Source organism: Taeniopygia guttata, chromosome 4 (assembly GCF_048771995.1).
Source record: "Taeniopygia guttata chromosome 4, bTaeGut7.mat, whole genome shotgun sequence".
Taxonomy (NCBI): Eukaryota; Metazoa; Chordata; class Aves; order Passeriformes; family Estrildidae; genus Taeniopygia; species Taeniopygia guttata.
In genome coordinates, this window is record NC_133028.1 from 1,750,696 (window position 1) to 1,767,775 (window position 17,080).

The 17,080-nt window shown below is 46.6% G+C and overlaps 1 protein-coding gene across 1 annotated transcript; it reads right to left on the reverse strand.

Annotated features, from left to right (window-relative positions):
• Nucleotides 1-220: 220 nt before the first annotated feature.
• TEX261 (testis expressed 261) lies at nt 221-12,282 on the reverse strand. Its single transcript, XM_072927837.1, has 6 exons — nt 12,075-12,282; nt 11,136-11,215; nt 6,224-6,377; nt 3,293-3,360; nt 1,611-1,713; nt 221-457 (listed from the first exon to the last, which is right to left on the reverse strand). Exons 1-6 carry the CDS (start codon nt 12,142-12,144, stop codon nt 342-344), a joined length of 591 nt encoding a protein of 196 aa, XP_072783938.1. The 5' UTR covers nt 12,145-12,282; the 3' UTR covers nt 221-341.
• Between the last annotated feature and the right edge of the window lie 4,798 nt (nt 12,283-17,080).

Consider the following 17,080-nt stretch of genomic DNA (forward strand, 5'->3'; position numbering starts at 1 on the left):
AAATGGGATGAAGAAACAGCGTGGAATCCTCTGGATTTATCCCAATTTTTCCCATTTTTTTTTAATTCCTGGCTCTGTGCAACCCTCAGGAAAATCCAGGAGCAGCTCCAAAAAAAAAAAAAAACCCGCAGTGAATTGGGAAATTCCCAAAATTCCCAACATTTTCCACGGAAACATTCCCAAGGAATCAGCAGGAAAAGCCCCAAACGTGGTCGGCACCTCCAGGAGTGTCCAAGTCTCTGAATTCCCAAAGAATTCCCGGCGGAAAGAGGCAAAAATTTGGGATCTTCCGGCTGGGGATCTTCTGGATATTCCCAAAAATTCCCAAAACTTCTGGAATTTCAGTAAATTTTCTGCCTGCTGGGCAGGATGGCTTCCTTGAGAAAGGAGAAAATCAGGAGGATCCCGGAGCGCTTCCCTCGTTTCCCCTTGGTGAAATAATTGGAGACGACGTCATCTGCGGAAAACCGGGAACGGGGTCAGAATTTTGGGGATTTTTTGGGGATTTTTGGGGATTTTGGGGTGGAATTCCCAAAGTTGTGGTCGCTGCTGGATTGCGCTGGGAATGAGGGATTGGGGTTTTGGGGGATTCAAAAATCCATGGAATTCTCGTAGATTTTGGACCCCAAAAATCCCAAATTTTTGGGATTCTTTGAGCCTTTGGGATCTCCAGTTTCTGGGATATTCGTAGCCCAAAAATCCCAAATTTTTGGGACATTCTGATGCCTTGATGACCCCCAAAAATCCCAAATTTCTGGGATTCTCCAAGGGTTCAGAGGCACCCAAGGATCCCAAATTTCTCAGACATTCCAAGCCCTTGATGACCCCCAAAAATCCCAAATTTCTGGGAATACTCTGAACCCTTAGTGACCTTCAAGAATCCCAAATTTTCGGGACATTCTGAGCCCTCGGGAAGCCCCAAGGATCCCAAATTTCTGGGGCATTCTGAGCCTTTATGAAGTCCCAGGAATTCCAGATTTTTGGGATTCTCTGGGCCTTTGGGACCCTCAATTTCCAGGATATTCTGACCCTTGATTCCCCCAAAAATCCCAAATTTCTGGGATTCTCCACGGGTTCAGGGATTCCCCCAAAATCCCAAATTTCTGGGATTCTCTGAAGGCTCCCAAAAATCCCAAATTTCTGGGATTCTCCAAGGGTTCAGAGACACATTTCTCAGACATTCCAAGCCCTTGATGACCCCCGAAAATCCCAAATTTCTGGGCCTTTGGGACTCCCAATCCCTGGGATTTTCTGAGCCTTTGGGGACCCCAAAAATCCCAAATTTCTGGGATGTTCTGAGCGGGATTGGAACTGGAGGAACTCGAAATCCTTTCCCGCCCAACCCCATTCCTGACCCCATTCCCAATCCCATCCCAATCTCATTCCCAATCCTATTCCCAATCCCAATTCCCATTCCCACCTCTGGGCTTCACCGTGGAGTTCAGGACTTTCAATCCTTGGGATTCTCCAAGGGCTCAGAAATCCCAAATTTCTGGGACGTTCTGAGCGGGATCGGAACCGGAGGAGCTGGAAATCCTTTCCCACCCATTCCCAACCCCAATTCCCAATCCCAATCCCAATCCCAATCCCAATCCCGACCCCGTTCCCACCTCCGGGCTGCACGGTGCAGGGCAGGACGTTCTCCCCGGCCGACAGCGACACGAAGAAGGCGAAGGGGATCAGCCACAGGCAGAAGGTGAAATAAGCCAGGACCTGCGGAATTCCCAACATTCCAACGGGAATTCCCGAAATTCCAGCTCAGAAATCCCAACATTCCAACCCAAAACCCCCCAAATTCCAAGAATTCCTGAGGAAAAGCGTTGATATCGCCCCATGTTTTTTTATGGAGAAGTCTTCTTGAGGTGTTCCCCAATTTTTTGCTCTTCCTTGAAAGAAGCCAAAATTCCCAAAATTCCAAACCCAAAACCCCAAAATTCCAACCAGAATTCCCCAAATTCCAACCAGAATTCCAACCAGAATTCCCCAAATTCCAACCAGAATTCCCAAAATTCCAGCTTGGAAATCCCAAAATTCCAACCCAAAAAGCCCCAAAATTCCAGCCCAGAATTCCTGAAATTCCATCTCAGAATTCCCAAAATTCCATCTGAGAATTCCCAAAATTCCAACCCAAAAAACCCAAAATTCCAGCCCAAAAAGCCCCAAAATTCCAACTCAAAACCCCCAAAATTCCAGCCCAGAATTCCCAAAATTCCAACCAGAATTCCCAAAATTCCAGTTTGGCAATCCCAAAATTCCAAGCCAAAAACCCCAAAATTCCAACCCAAAACCCCCAAAATTCCAGCCCAAAAAGCCCCAAAATTCCAACCGGAATTTCCAAATTCCAACCCCAAAAACCCCCAAATTCCAACCCAAAAAGCCCCAAAATTCCAGCCCAGAATTCCTGAAATTCCATCTCAGAATTCCCAAAATTCCATCTGAGAATTCCCAAAATTCAAACCCAAAACCCCCAAAATTCCAGTCCAAAAAGCCCCAAAATTCCAACCTGAATTTCCAAATTCCAACCCAAAAACCCCCAAATTCCAACTCAAAAACCCCAAAATTCCAGCTCAGAAATCCCAAATTTCCAGCCCAAAAAGCCCCAAAATTCCAGCTCAGAATTCCCAAAATTCCAACTTAGAATTCCCAAAATTCCAGTAATTCCTAAGGGAAAATTCCACCTCACCCCTTTTTTGTAAGATCAAAAAATTCCCAATTTTTTTGCTCTTCCTGGTTTTGAATTCCCGAATTTTAATTAAAATTTTAATTAAGGATTAATTTAAGGAAAATTTTAATTAATACAATTAAATCCACATGGAAAAAAATTCATCAAATTAATGAAAAAAAAAATTCAGGAAAAATCGGATTTTTCCCGTTTTTTATGGAATTTTGGCCTCTTGGGATTTTTGTCGTGAAATTCCAACAGAAAATTCTGAAATGGGAATTCCCAATAGGAAAAAATTGGGGTTAAATTGGTTAAAAAATTGGAATTTGAATGATTTATTTCCTGTTTTTCCTAAAATTCCTAAAATTTTTGACATTTTAAGGAGAAATTTGGATTAAATTCCACATTCCTGGATTTTTTTTGGGAAAATCCCAAATTTGCAGTTGCCAGGGAATTTCAGAACCTTAAGAAAGCCTCAAAAAAAATCGGGAAAAATAGAAATTTAATTTTTAAAAATTAAAAATTTATTTTTTATTTTTTATTTTAAATAAATTCTCAGTTCCCGAACCAAAAATTGGGATTTTTCCCATGGGGAAAATGGGGAAAATTCCGGAATTTTTGGGATCTCACCTCGGAAAAAAGGTAAAATTCCTCAGAGAAATATTGGAAGGCCAGGTAGTGATTGAGCACGACCAGAACTGCAGGGAAAAATGGAAAAAAATTGGGATTAGAACATTCCAGAAGGAAAATCCCAATTATTGGAGCCCTCCCAAAAATCCCCCCAAAAAATCTCCACAAAATATTCAAGAAATCCCCCAAAAAAATCCTGAAAATTGTCCAAAAATCCCCAGAAAAATCAATAAAAAAATCACAAAAAATCACAGAAATTCACCCAAAAAATCCTCAATAATTCCCTCAAAATTTCCCAAAAAAAATCCTCAAAAAAACCCCCCACAAATCCCAAAAAAATCCCAAAAACCCCCAAAAATTCACCCAAAACTTCCCCTAGCATCCCCAACATTATCAAAATCCCCAATTTACCAAAAAAATCTCAAAAAATCCTCAAAAAATCCCCAAAATTCACCCAAAAGTTCTTCTAAAATTCCCAATAATTTCTAAAAAGTTTCTCAAAAAATCCCCAAAAAATCCTCAAAAAATTCCAAAAATTCCTTAAAAAAATCCTCAAAAAATCCATAAAAAATCCCAAAAAATTCCCCAATAATTCCCTCGGAGTTCTTCAAGAAATCCCCAAGAAAAACCTAAAAATGAGAAGAAAAATTATAAGAAATCCCAAAAAATTAAAAAAAAAAACTGGAAAAAAACCCCAAAAATTCTTCAAGAATTCCTAAACACTTCTAAAAAAAATCCACAATAATTTCTAAAAAAATTTGGAAAAAACCCCTTTAAAATCCTCTAAAAATTAAAAAAAAATTTAAAAATTTAAAAAATCCCAAAAACTTCTGAAAAATAACTGAAAAAAAATCCCAAAAAAATCCCAAAAAATCCTCAAAAAAAAAAAAAAATCAATAAAAATCCTCCAAAAATCACCCTAAAAATTCCCCAAATTTCCCCAATAAGTTCTCAAAATTTTCTCAAAAAATCCTCTAAAAAATCCTGAAAATATTTTAAAAAATCAATTAAAATCCTCCAAAAAATCCCAAAAAAATAAAAAAAAATTCCCCAAATGTCCTTAATAAGTCCTCAAAATTTTCTCAAAAAATCATCAAAATTGTTTTGAAAAATCCTCAAAAAATCCCAAAAAAATCCCCAAAAAATGAAACAAAAATCAATAAAAATCCTCAAAAAATCCCCCAAAAAATTCCCCAAATTTCCCCAATAAGTTCTCAAAATTTTCTCAAAAAATCCTCATAAAATCCTGAAAATATAAAAAAAATCAATTAAAATCCTCAAAAAAATCCCAAAAAAATCCAAAAAATTCCCCAAGTTTCCACAATAAATCCTCAAAATTTTCTCCAAAAATCCTGAAAAAATCCTGAAAAAATCCTCCAAAAATCAATTAAAAATCCCTAAAAAATCAATTAAAAATCACAAAAAAATCACAAAAAAATCACAAAAAAATCCCAAAAAAATCAAAATAAATCCCCAAAAATTGCCGAAAAAAATCCCAAAAAAATCCCAAAAAATCCCCAATCATTTCCCAAACTTTTCCCAACAAATCCCATTTCTGACCGCAGGAGAGGAGGAAGTTGGAGGAGCCCAGCACGACGCAGGGGAAGCTCTGCAGCAGCCCCACGTACACCAGGTTACTGAGAATCCCCAATAAAACCCCAAATAAACCCTCCAAAAATCCCCAAAATTCACCCAAAAATTCCCCAATAATTCCCTCAAAATTCCTCAAAAAATCCTCAAAATTGTTTTAAAAAATCCTCAAAAAATCCCTAAAAAATCCTGAAAAAATTAAAAAAAAATCAATAAAAATCCTCCAAAAATACCCCAAAAATCTCCCCAAATTTCCTCAATAAGTTCTCAAAATTTTCTCAAAAAATCCTCAAAAAATCCTGAAAATATAAAGAAAAATAAATAAAAATCCTCAAAAAATCCCCAAAAAAATCCAAAAAATTCCCCAAATTTCCTTAATAAGTCCTCAAAATTTTCTCAAAAAATCCTCAAAATTGTTTTAAAAAATCCTCAAAAAATCCCCAAAAAATAGAACAAAAATCAATAAAAATCCCAAAAAAATCCCCCAAAAAATCCAGAAAATTCCCCAATAAGTCCTCAAAATTTTCTCAAAAAATCCTCAAAAAATCCTGAAAATATGAGAAAAAATCAATTAAAATCCTCAAAAAATCCCAAAAAAAATCAAAAAATTCCCCAGATTTCCTAAATAAGTCCTCAAAATTTTCTCAAATAATCCTGAACAAATCCTCCAAATACCCTCCAAAAATCAATTTAAAAACCGTAAAAAGTCAATTTAAAAATCACAAAAAAATCAAAATAAATCCTCAAAAATTCATGAAAAAAATTCCAAAAATATCCCCAAAAATCCTGAAAAAATAAAAAAAAAATCAATAAAAACCCTTAAAAAATCCCAAAAAAATTCCCCAAATTTCCCCAATAAGTCCTCAAAATTTTCTCAAAAAATCCTCAAAAAATCCTGAAAATATTAAAAAAAATCAATTTAAATCCTAAAAAAATCCCAAAAAAATCCAAAAAATTCCCCAAGTTTCCACAATAAGTCCTCAAAATTTTCTCCAAAAATCCTCCAAAAATCCTGAAAAAATCCTGAAAAAATCTTGAAAAAAATCCTCCAAAAATCAATTAAAAATACGTAAAAAATCAATTAAAAATCCCAAAAAAATCAAAAAAATTCCACAAATTTCCCCAATAACTCCTCAAAATTTTCCCCAAAAATCCTGAAAAAATCCTCAAAAAATCAATTAAAAATCCCTAAAAAATCAAGAAAAAATCACCAAAAAATCACCAAAAAATCAAAATAAATCCCCAAAAATTCCTGAAAAAAATCCCAAAAAAATCCCAAAAAAATCCCAAAAAATCCCCAATCCTTTCCCAGAATTTTTCCCAGTAAATCCCATTTCTGACCGCAGGAGAGGAGGAAGTTGGAGGAGCCCAGCACGACGCAGGGGAAGCTCTGCAGCAGCCCCACGTACACCAGGTTACTGAACAGCCCCGTGGCCACCAGCAGCGCCGGGAAATGCTCGAACAGCAGCAGCCCCAAGTGCACCGCGGAGGAGAACTGGGATGGGAAATGGGATTAGTGGGGGAATTTGGGGTAAAAGTGGGGGAAATTGGGTAAAAGTGGGGGGAAATGGGGGTAAAAGGGGGGGAATGGGGTAAGAGTGAGGGGAAATTGGGGTAAAAGGGGGGGAAATTGGGAAAACGTGGGGGAAATTGGGGTAAATGTGGGGGAAACTGGGGTAAATGTGGGGGGAAATTGGGGTAAATGTGAGGGGAAATTTGGGGTAAAAGTGGGGGAAATTGGGTAAATGTGGGGGAAATTGGGGTAAAAGTCGGGGAAATGGGGTAAAAGTGGGAGGAAATTGGGGGAAATGGGGGTAAATGTGGGGGAAATTGCGGTAAAAGTGGGGGAAATGGGGTAAAAGTTTAGGGAAATTGGGGTAAAAGTGAGGGGAATGGGGTAAAAGTGGGGGGAATGGGGTAAAAGTGTGGAGAAATTGGGGTAAAAGGGGGGAAATGGGGTAAAGGTGTGGAGAAATTGGGGTAAAAGGGGGGGAAAATTGGGGTAAAAGTATGGGATATTGGGGTAAAAGTGGGGGGAAATTGGGGGAAAAGTTTGGGGAAATTGGGGTAAAAGTGGGGAAAATGGGGTAAAAGGGGGGGAATTGGGGTGAAAGTGGGGGGAAATGGGGAAAAAGTGGTGGGAAATGGGGTAAAAGTTTGGGGAAATCGGGGGAAATGTGGGCGAAAATTGGGGTAAAAGGGGGGGGAAATGGTGTAAAAGTGGGGGAAAATGGGGTAAAAGAGGGGAAAATTGGGGTAAAAATGGGGAGAAATTGGGGTAAAAGTGGGGGAAATTGGGTAAAAGTGGGGGAAATGGGGTAAAAGTGGGGGGAAATTGGGGTAAAGGGGGGGAAATTGGGTAAAAGTGGGGAGAAATTGGGGTAAAAGGGGGGGAAATGGGGTAAAAGTGAGGGGAAATTGGGGTAAAAGTTTGGGGAATGGGGTAAAAGTGGAGGGAATGGGGTAAAAGAGCAGAAAATTGGGGGAAAAGTGGGGGAAATTGGGTAAAAATGGGGAGAAATTGGGGTAAAAGGGGGGGGAAATTGGGGTGAAACTGGGGGAAATGTGGGGGGAAATTGGGGGAAAAGTTTGGGGAAATTGGGTAAAAGTGGGGGAATATTGGGGTAAAAGTGGGAGGAATGGGGTAAAAGGCAGGGGAAATTGGGGGAAATGCGGGGGAAATTTGGGGTAAAAGGGGGCGAAATGGGGTAAAAGTGGGGGAAATTGGGGGGGAAATGTGGGCGAAAATTGGGGTAAATTTGGGGGGAAATTGGGGTAAAAGGGAAGGCAACTTGGGGTAAAAGTGGGGGAAATTTGGGGTAAAAGTGGGGAAATGGGGTAAAAGTGGGGGGAATGGGGTAAAAGAGGGGGAAAATTGGGGTAAATGTTTGGGGAAATTGGGTAAAAGTGGGGGAAATGGGGTAAAAGAAGGGAAATTGGGGTAAAAGTGGGGGAAAATTGGGGTAAAAGTGGGGGAATGGGGTAAAAGTGAGGGGAATGGGGTAAAGGTGGAGAAATGGAGTAAAAGGGGGAAATGGGGTAAAAGTGGGGGGAAATTGGGGTAAAAGTGGGGGGAATGGGGTAAAAGGGAGGGAAAATGGGGTAAAAGTGGGGGGAAATTGGGGTGAAAGTGGGGGAATATTGGGGTAAAAGTGGGGGAAATTGGGTAAAAGGGGGGAAATGGGGTAAATGTGGGGGAAAATTGGGTAAAAGTGGGGGAATGTTGGGGTAAAAGAGGGGGGAATGGGGTAAAAGTGGAGGGAATTTGGGTAAAAGTTTGGGGAAATTGGGGTAAATGTGGGGGGAAATTGGCGAAAAAGGGGGAAATGGGGGTAAAAGTGAGGGGAAATTGGTGTAAATGTGAGGGGAAATTGGGGTAAAAGGGGGAGGAATGGGGTAAAAGTGAGGGGAAAATGGGGGAAAAGTGAGGGGAAATTGGGGTAAAAGTGAGGAGAATGGGGTAAAAGTGGGGGAAATGGGGGAAATGTGGGGGGAAATTGGGTAAAAGTGGGGGGAAATGAGGTAAAAGTGGGGGAAACATGGGTAAAAGTTTGGGGAAATTGGGTAAAAATGGGGAGAATTTGGGGTAAAAGGGGGGGGAATTGGGGTAAAAGTGGGGGAATATTGGGGTAAAAGTGGGGGGGAATTGGGGTAAAATTGGGGGGAAATTGGGGTAAAAGGGGGTAAATGGGGTAAAAGTTTGGGGAAATGGGGTAAAAGGGGAGGAAATGAGGTAAAAGGGGGGAGAAATTGGGGTAAAAGTGGGGGAAATTGGGTAAAAATGGGGAGAAATTGGGGTAAAATGGAGGGGAAATTGGGGTAAATGTGGGGGGAAATTGGGTAAAAGTGAGGGGAATGGGGTAAAAGAGGGGGGAAATAGGGTAAAAGTTTGGAGAAATTGGGATAAAAGTGGGGGAAATGGGGTGAAAGTGGGAGGAAATGGGGTAAAAGGGAAGGGAAATTGGGGTAAATGTGGGGGGAAATTGGGGTGAAAGGGGGGAAATAGGGTAAAAGGGGGGAAATGGGGTAAAAGAGGGGGAAAATTGGGGTAAAAGGGGGGAAATGGGGTAAAAGAGGGGGGAAATTGGGTAAAATTGTGGTAAATGTGGGGGAAATTGGGGTAAAAGTTTGGGGAAATTGGGTAAAAGTGGGGGAAATTGGGGTAAAAGTGGGGGAAATTGGGGTAAAAGTTTGGGGAAATGGGGTAAAAGGGGGAGGAAATGGGGTAAAAGGGAAGGGAAATTGGGTAAATGTGGGGGGAAATGGGGGTAAAAGTGGGGGAAATGGGGGTAAAACTGGGGGAAATTGGGGTAAAAGTGGGGGAAATGCGGTAAAATAGGGGAAATGGGGTAAAAGTGGGGGAAATTGGGTAAAAGTGGGGAAATGGGGTGAAAGTAGGGGGAAATTGGGGTAAAAGGGAGAGGAAATTGGGGTAAATGTGGGGGAAAATTGCGGTAAAAGTGGGGGAAAATTGGGGTAAAAGGGGGGAAATAGGGTAAAAGTGGGGGAAATGGGGTAAATGTGGGGGGAAACTGGGTAAAATGGGGGAAATGGGGTAAAAGTGGGGGGAAATGGGGTAAATGTGGGGGAATTGGGTAAAAGGGGGAGGAAATGGGGGCAAAAGTGGGGGAAATGGGGTAAAAGGGGGGAAATGGGGTAAAAATGGGGTAAAAGTGGGGGAAATTGGGCTAAAACTGGGGGGAAATTGGGGTAAAAGTGAGGGGAAATTGGGGTAAAGGGGAAAATGGGTAAAAGTGAGGGAAATGGGGTAAAAGGGGGGAAATAGGGTAAAAGTTTTGGGAAATTGGGGTAAAAGTGGGGGAAATGGGGTAAAAGTGGGAGAAATGGGGAGAAAATGGGGATAAAAGGGGAAAATGGGGGAGAAGAGGGGATAAATGGGGGAAATGGGGGAGAAAAGGGGGGGAAATAAGGGAAAAGGGGGGAATGGGATAAATGGGGGAAATGGGAAATAAATGGGGAACAACGGGGGGAATGGGAATTTGGGGTTTCTGGGATTTGGGGTTTCCAGATTTGGGATTTCAGGGATTTGGGGTTTGGGGATTTGGGGATTCCCAGGATTTGGGATTTCGGGGTTTGGGGTTTCAGTGTTTGTGGTTTCGGGATTTGGGATTTAGGGATTTGGGGTTTCAGGGCTTGGGGGTTGGGGGGATTTGGGGTTTCAGGATTTGGGGTTTGGGGATTTGGGATTTCAGGGATTTGGGGATTTGGGATTTGTGGTTTCAGTGTTAGGGGATTCCCAGGATTTGGGATTTCGGGGTTTGGGGTTTCAGGGATTTGGGGTTTCAGGATTTGGTGTTTCAGGGATTTGGAATTTTGAGATTTGGGGTTTCTGGGATTTAGGATTTCAGGATTTGGGGTTTGGGGATTTGGTGTTTCAGGGATTTGGAATTTTGGGATTTGGGGTTTCTGGGATTTAGGTACTTGGGGTTTTGGGATTTGGGGATTTACAGGATTTGGGATTTCAGTGTTTGGGGTTTCAGCGATTTGGGGTTTGGGGATTTGGTGTTCCCAGGATTTGGGTTTTTGGAATTTGGTGTTTCGGGGATTTGGGGTTCAGGGATTTTGGGGTTTCAGGATTTGGAGTTTCAGGGATTTGGGGTTTCGGGATGGATTTGGGATTTCCAGATTTGGGGATTCCCAGGATTTGGGATTTCGGGGTTTGGTGTTTGTGGTTTCAGCATTTGGGGTTTCAGGGATTTGGAGTTTTGGTGCTTTGGGGTTTCTGCAATTTGGGATTTGGGGGTTTGCAATTTGAGATTTGGGGTTTGGGATTTTGGGGTTTGTGATTTGGGATTTGGGGTTTCAAGGGTTTGTGGTTTGGAGATTTGGGATTTCAGGATTTGGGGTTTCAGGGGTTTGGGGTTTGGAGATTTGGAATTTCAATGTTTGGGATTTCAGGGATTTGGGATTTCAGGATTTGGGGTTTCAGGGATTTGGAGTTTTGGTGCTTTGGGGTTTCTGCGATTTGGGATTTGGGGTTTGGGATTTGGGGGTTTCCGATTTGGGGTTTCAAGGGTTTGGGTTTTGGAGATTTGGGATTTCAATGTTTGGGATTTCAGGGATTTGGGGTTTCAGGATTTGGGATTTCAGGGATTTGGGGTTTGGGATTTCAGGGATTTGGGGTTTTGGGGATTTGGGGGTTTGGGAATTCAGGGATTTGGGGTTTCAGGGATTTGGGGTTTCTGGGATTTAGGGATTTGGGATTTCGGGGATTTGGGATTTGGGGTCTCACCCAGATCATGGATTTGATGACTCTCCTGGTGGCCACCGTGTACTCCTCGATCAGCTCCGCCAGGTAATAGAGCCCGGCCGCTGTGGGGACAGCGGGGACACGATGGCACCATGGGGACAATGCTGGCACCATGGGGACACCCCTGAGGGGTTTGGGGACACCCAGAGACTCCAAATCTTGGGGACGTTTTAAGGGCTTGGGGACACTCAGGGACCCCAAATCTCAGGGACACTCTGAGGGATTGGGGACACTCAAAACCCCAAAACTTGGGGACACTTGGATTGGTGACACCCAGAGACCCCCAATCTTGGGGACACTCTGAGGGTTTGGGGACACACAGGGACCCCAAATCTCAGAGTCACTCTGAGCCCATGTGGGACACCAAGAGACCCCCAATCTTGGGGACACTTTGAGAGCCTGGGGACACCAGGGATCCCCAAACTTGGGGACACTCTGAGGGTTTGGGGACACTCAAGGACCCCAAATATTTGGGATATTTTAAGGGCTTGGGGACACTCAGAGACCCCCAAATTTGGGGACAATTTAAGGGCTTGGGGACACTCAGGGACCCCAAATTTGGGGACATTCTGAGGGTTTGGGGACACTCAGAGACCCTCAGCCTTGGGGACACTCTGAGACCATGTGGGACACCAAGAGACCCCAAATATTTGGGACATTTTAAGGGCTTGGGGACACTCAGAGACCCCCAAATTTGGGGACACTCTGAGGGTTTGAGGACACCCAGAGACGCCAAATCTTGGGGACAGTTTGAGGGTTTGGGGACACTCAGGGACCCCAAATCTTGGGGACACTCGGAGCCCTTGGGGACACGCAGGGCCCCGCAGAGTTGGGGACACTCCGCGCGCTCGGTGCCACCGGGTCCCCCCCAGTTCCCCTCCCCCGCCACACCGCGCCAGGCCCGGCCCTTCCCGCTCTCACCGATGGCCAAGGTGACAAAGGCCACCTGCAGCAGCAGGGACAGCCAGCTCAGCACGTACATGAACCACATGGCGGGGCCGCTCCCGGTGCCGCGCCGGGGCCGCTCCCGGGGCCGCTCCCGGTGCCGCTCCCGGTGCCCCGCGGAACCAACGAGACGCGGCACCGGAACCAACGAGACGAGGCACCGGAACCAGCGAGATGCGACACCGGAACCAACGAGACGAGGAACCGGAACCAGCGAGACGTGGGGGGACTGGCACAGCGCCCCCTGGCGGCGTGGAGGACTCCAGCGGCCAAATGGGGGCCCAAGGGCGGGGGGACCCCAAAATGATGCGGGGGGACCCCAAAATGGGCAGGGGGACCCTAAAATGGGCAGGGGGACCCTAAAATGGGCAGGGGGACCCCAAAATGGGCGGGGGGACCCCAAAAGTCTCCGGGGGGACCCCAAAATGGGCAGGGGGACCCCAAAATGGGGCGGGGGGACCCTAAAATGGGCGGGGGGACCCCAAAAATGGGCGGACGATCCTAAAATGGAAGGGGGGACCCCAAAATTGGCAGGGGGACCCTAAACGGGAGGAGGGACCCCAAAATGCTGCGGGGGGACCCCAAAATGGGCGGGAGGACCCCAAAAGGGGCGGGGGATCCTAAAATGGGTGGGGGGACCCCAAAAATGGGCGGGAGGACCCCAAAAATGGGCAGGGGAACCCTAAAATGGAAGGGGGGACCCCGAAATGGGCAGGGGACCCCAAAATGGGAGGGGGGACCCCAAAAATGGGCAGGGGACCCCAAAATGGTGTGGGGTACTCTAAAATGGGCGGGGGGACCCTAAAATGGGCGGGGGGACCCCAAAATTTGCAGGGGGACCCTAAAAGGGTGAGGGGGGACCCCAAATAGGGCAGGGGGACCCTAAAATGCTGCGGGGGACTCCAAAATGGGCAGGGGGGACCCTATAATGGGCGGGAGGACCCCAAAAAGGAAGGAGGGACCCCAAAATGGACGGGAGGACCCCAAAATGGACGGGAGGACCCCAAAAGGGTGCGGGGGGACCGTAAAATGGGCGGGGGGGACCCCAAAATGGTGCGGGGGACCCCAAAATGGTGCGGGGGACCCTAAAATGGGCGGGAGATCCTAAAAGGGGCGGGAGGACCCCAAAATGTGGTGGGGGGACCCCAAAATGGGCGGGAGGACCCTAAAATGGGCAGGGGGACCCTAAAAGGGTGCGGGGGGGACCCCGAAATGGGCGGGGGGAGCTAAAATGCGTGGGGGGACCCCAAAATTGGCGGGAGGCTCCCAAAAGTCTGCGGGGGGACCCCAAAATGGGCAGGGGACCCTAAAACGGGAAGAGGGACCCCAAAATGGGCGGGGGGACCCCAAAACGGGAGGAGGGACCCCAAAAGGGTGCGGGCGGACCCCAAAATGGGCGGGGGATCCTAAAATGGGCAAGGGACCTTAAAATGGGCGGGAGGACCCTAAAATGGTGCGGGGGACCCCAAAATGTGGCGAGAGGACCCCAAAATGGGAGGGGGGACCCCAAAAGTCTGCGGGGGGACCCTAAAATGCGCTGGGGGACCCTAAAATGGAAGGGGGGACCCCAAAATGTGGCGAGAGGACCCCAAAATGGGCAGGGGGACCCTAAAATGGGCGGGGGGACCCCAAAATGCTGCGGGGGACCCCAAAATGGGCGGGGGATCCTAAAATGGAAGGGGGGACCCCGAAATGGGCAGGGGACCCCAAAATTGACGGGAGGACCCCAAAAGGGAAGGGGGGACCCCAAAATGGGAGGGGGGACCCCAAAATGGGCAGGGGAACCCTAAAATGGGCGGGAGGACCCCAAAATGCTGCGGGGGACCCTAAAATGGGCAGGGAGACCCTAAAATGGGCAGGGGGACCCCAAAAGGGAAGGGGGGACCCCAAAATGGGCTGGGGGACCCTAAAATGGAAGGGGGGACCCCAAAACACGGCAGGGACCCCCAAAACCATACAGAAACCCCAAAACGCAGAGGGACCCCCCCCAAAATGTGTCGGCACCCCAAAAACCATTGAAGGACCCCAAAAACGCCCCCGGGCTGGACCGGGAGAGGTTTTGGGGTTTTGGGGTCCTTTTTGGGGTGCTGGGGACTCCTTTTGGGGTCCTGAGCTCATTTTGGGGTGCTCGGGGGTTTCGTTTTTGGGGTGTTGGGGTGCTCATTTTAGGGTCTCGTTTTGGGGTCCAAGGGGTTCATTTTAGGGCTTTTGGGGGGCTCATTTTGCAGTGTTGGGGTGCACCTTTTGGGGTCTCGTTTCGGGGTCCTGGGGGGCTCCTTTTGGGGTGTTTGGGGTTCATTTTTGGGGTCCGGGGTGATTTCATTTTGGGGTGTTCGTTTTAGGGTTCTGGGGGTTTCCTTTTGGGGTCCTGAGCTCATTTTAAGGCTTCTGGGGGAATTTGTTTTGGGGTGCTATGGGGTTCGTTTTGGGGTTATTTTTGGGGTGCTGGGGGCTCCTTTTGGGGTCTGGTTTTGAGGGGCTGGGGGTTCGCTTTGGGGGTGCATTTCAAATCCCCAATCCCCAATCCCCAAATCCCCAAATCCCCAAACCCCAAATCCCCAATCCCCAATCCCCAAATCCCCAAATCCCAAATCCCCAAATCCCTGTGTCCCCAAATCCCCAATCCCCCAATCCCCAAATTCCCAAATCCCAAATCCCCAAATCCCCAAACCCTAAATCCCAAATCCCCAAATCCCCAAATCCCAAACCCCAAATCCCCAAATCCCCTTTCAACTCCATCCCTATTTAGGACCCTCAGAGCTGCGTGTGGGGTCATTTTTGGGGTCATTTTTAGGGTTATTTTTAGGGTTATTTTAGGATCATTTTGGGGTCGTTTTTAGCGTCATTTTTAGGGTCGTTTTTGAGGTCATTTAAGGGTCATTTTTAGGGTTATTTTTAGGGTTATTTTAGGATCATTTTGGGGTCGTTTTTAGCGTCATTTTTAGGGTCGTTTTTGAGGTCATTTTAGGGTCATTTTTAGGCTTATTTTTAGGGTCATTTCTAGGGTTATTTTTAGGACCATTTCTAGGGTTATTTTAGGGTCATTTTTAGGGTCATTTTTAGGCTTATTTTAGGGTCGTTTTTTATGATTATTTTAGGGTCATTTTTAGGGTCATTTTTAGGACCATTCTTAGGGTTATTTTAGGGTAATTTTTAGGGTTATTTTAGGGTCATTTTTATGGTTATTTTAGGGTCATTTTTAGAGTTATTTTTAGGACCATTCTTAGGGTTATTTTAGGGTCATTTTAAGGGTTATTTTAGGATCATTCTTAGGGTTATTTTAGGCTTATTTTTGGGGTTATTTTAGGATCATTTTTAGGGTTATTTTAGGATCATTTTTAGGGCCATTTTTAGGGTTATTTTAGGCTTATTTTTGGGGTTATTTTAGGGTCATTTTTAGGGTCACTTTACGCCTATTTTTAGGCCTATTTTTTGCTATTTCCCCCTTTTTTTTGTAGGATTTTTTTTCTCTTTTCCCATTTCCACTCCGCGACCAAAACCCCGTGAAGTTCCGGGCGGGCCCCGCCGGGAGCTGCCGGCGAATCCAGGCGTGAAAAATCAAAAATGTGCGTGAAAAATCAAAATGTGCGTGAAAAAAAAACTGTCCCTCCCCTCTCCCCGCTCCTTTTCCCACCCCAAATCCTTCTGGAGGGGGTTTTCCCTACAAATCCCATAAATTGTTTCCAAGCCTCACCAATGGGATTTTGTCTCCCAACCCCCGAACGTCCCCAAGGATGGGATTTGACCCTCAGTGCCCCCCACCTCCCCCTGGCTGATTCCCATTCCCATTCCCATTCCCATTCCCATTCCCATCCCCATCCCATTCCCATTCCTATTCCCATTCCCATTCCATTCCCATCCCCATCCCATTCCCATCCCCATCCCATTCCCATTCCCCCATCCCTATTCCCATTCCCATTCCCATCCCCATCCCATTCCCATTCCCATTCCCATTCCCATTCCATTCCCATCCCCATCCCATTCCCATCCCCATCCCATTCCCATCCCATTCCCATCCCATTCCCATTCCCATTCCCGTTCCCATTCCCCCATCCCGGTTCCCATTCCCATTCCCATCCCCATCCCATTCCCATTTCCCCCATTCCCATTCCCATTCCCATTTCCCCCATCCCTATTCCCATTCCCATTCCCCCATCCCTCTTCTTGTTCCCATTCCCCCATTCCCACTCTCAATCTCATCCCCATCCCTGTTCCCATTCCCCCATTCCCCCATCCCCATTCCTGATCCCACTCCTGTTCCCATTCCCCCATCCCCATCCCCATTCCTATTCCCCCATTCCCATTCTCGTTCCCATTCCCCCATTCCCATTCCCTCATTCCCATTTCCCCATCCCCGTTCCCGTTTCTGTTCCCATTCCTCCATTCCTGGTTCTCGTGTCCCCATTCCCCATTTCCCCATCCCCATTCCCATTCCCTCATTCCCATTTCCCCATTCCCATTCCACCATTCCCTCATCCCCATTCCCGTTCCCATTCCCGTTCCCATTCCCCCATCCCCACTCCCATTCCCATTCCCCCATTCCAATTCCCCCATTCCCCCATCCCCATCCCCATTCCCGTTCCCATTCCTGTTCCCATTCCCTCATTCCCATTTCCCCATTCCCGTTCCCATTCCCTCATTCCCATTCCCCCATCCTGGTTCCCATTCCCATTCCCATTCGCATTCCCCCATCCCCATCCCCATCCCCATTCCCATTCCCTCATTCCCATTCCCCCACTCCCGTTCCCGTTCCCGTTTCCCCGCTCTCCCGGCCGCGCTGCCCCGGGCTGCCACAGCCGCCCCCGGTTCCCCCCTCCCGCCGCCGCCGCCCATCGCTCCGTGCTGCGCGGGGGTCGCGCTCCGGTCAGCCCTGCCTGATCCGTGCCCGCTCCCCCCGGGCCGCGGCTGCCGCCGGCTGCCGTCAGCTCCGCTCAGCCTCCCGCGGCCCGCGAACCGTGAATGCACCGCGGCCGGGGACCGGC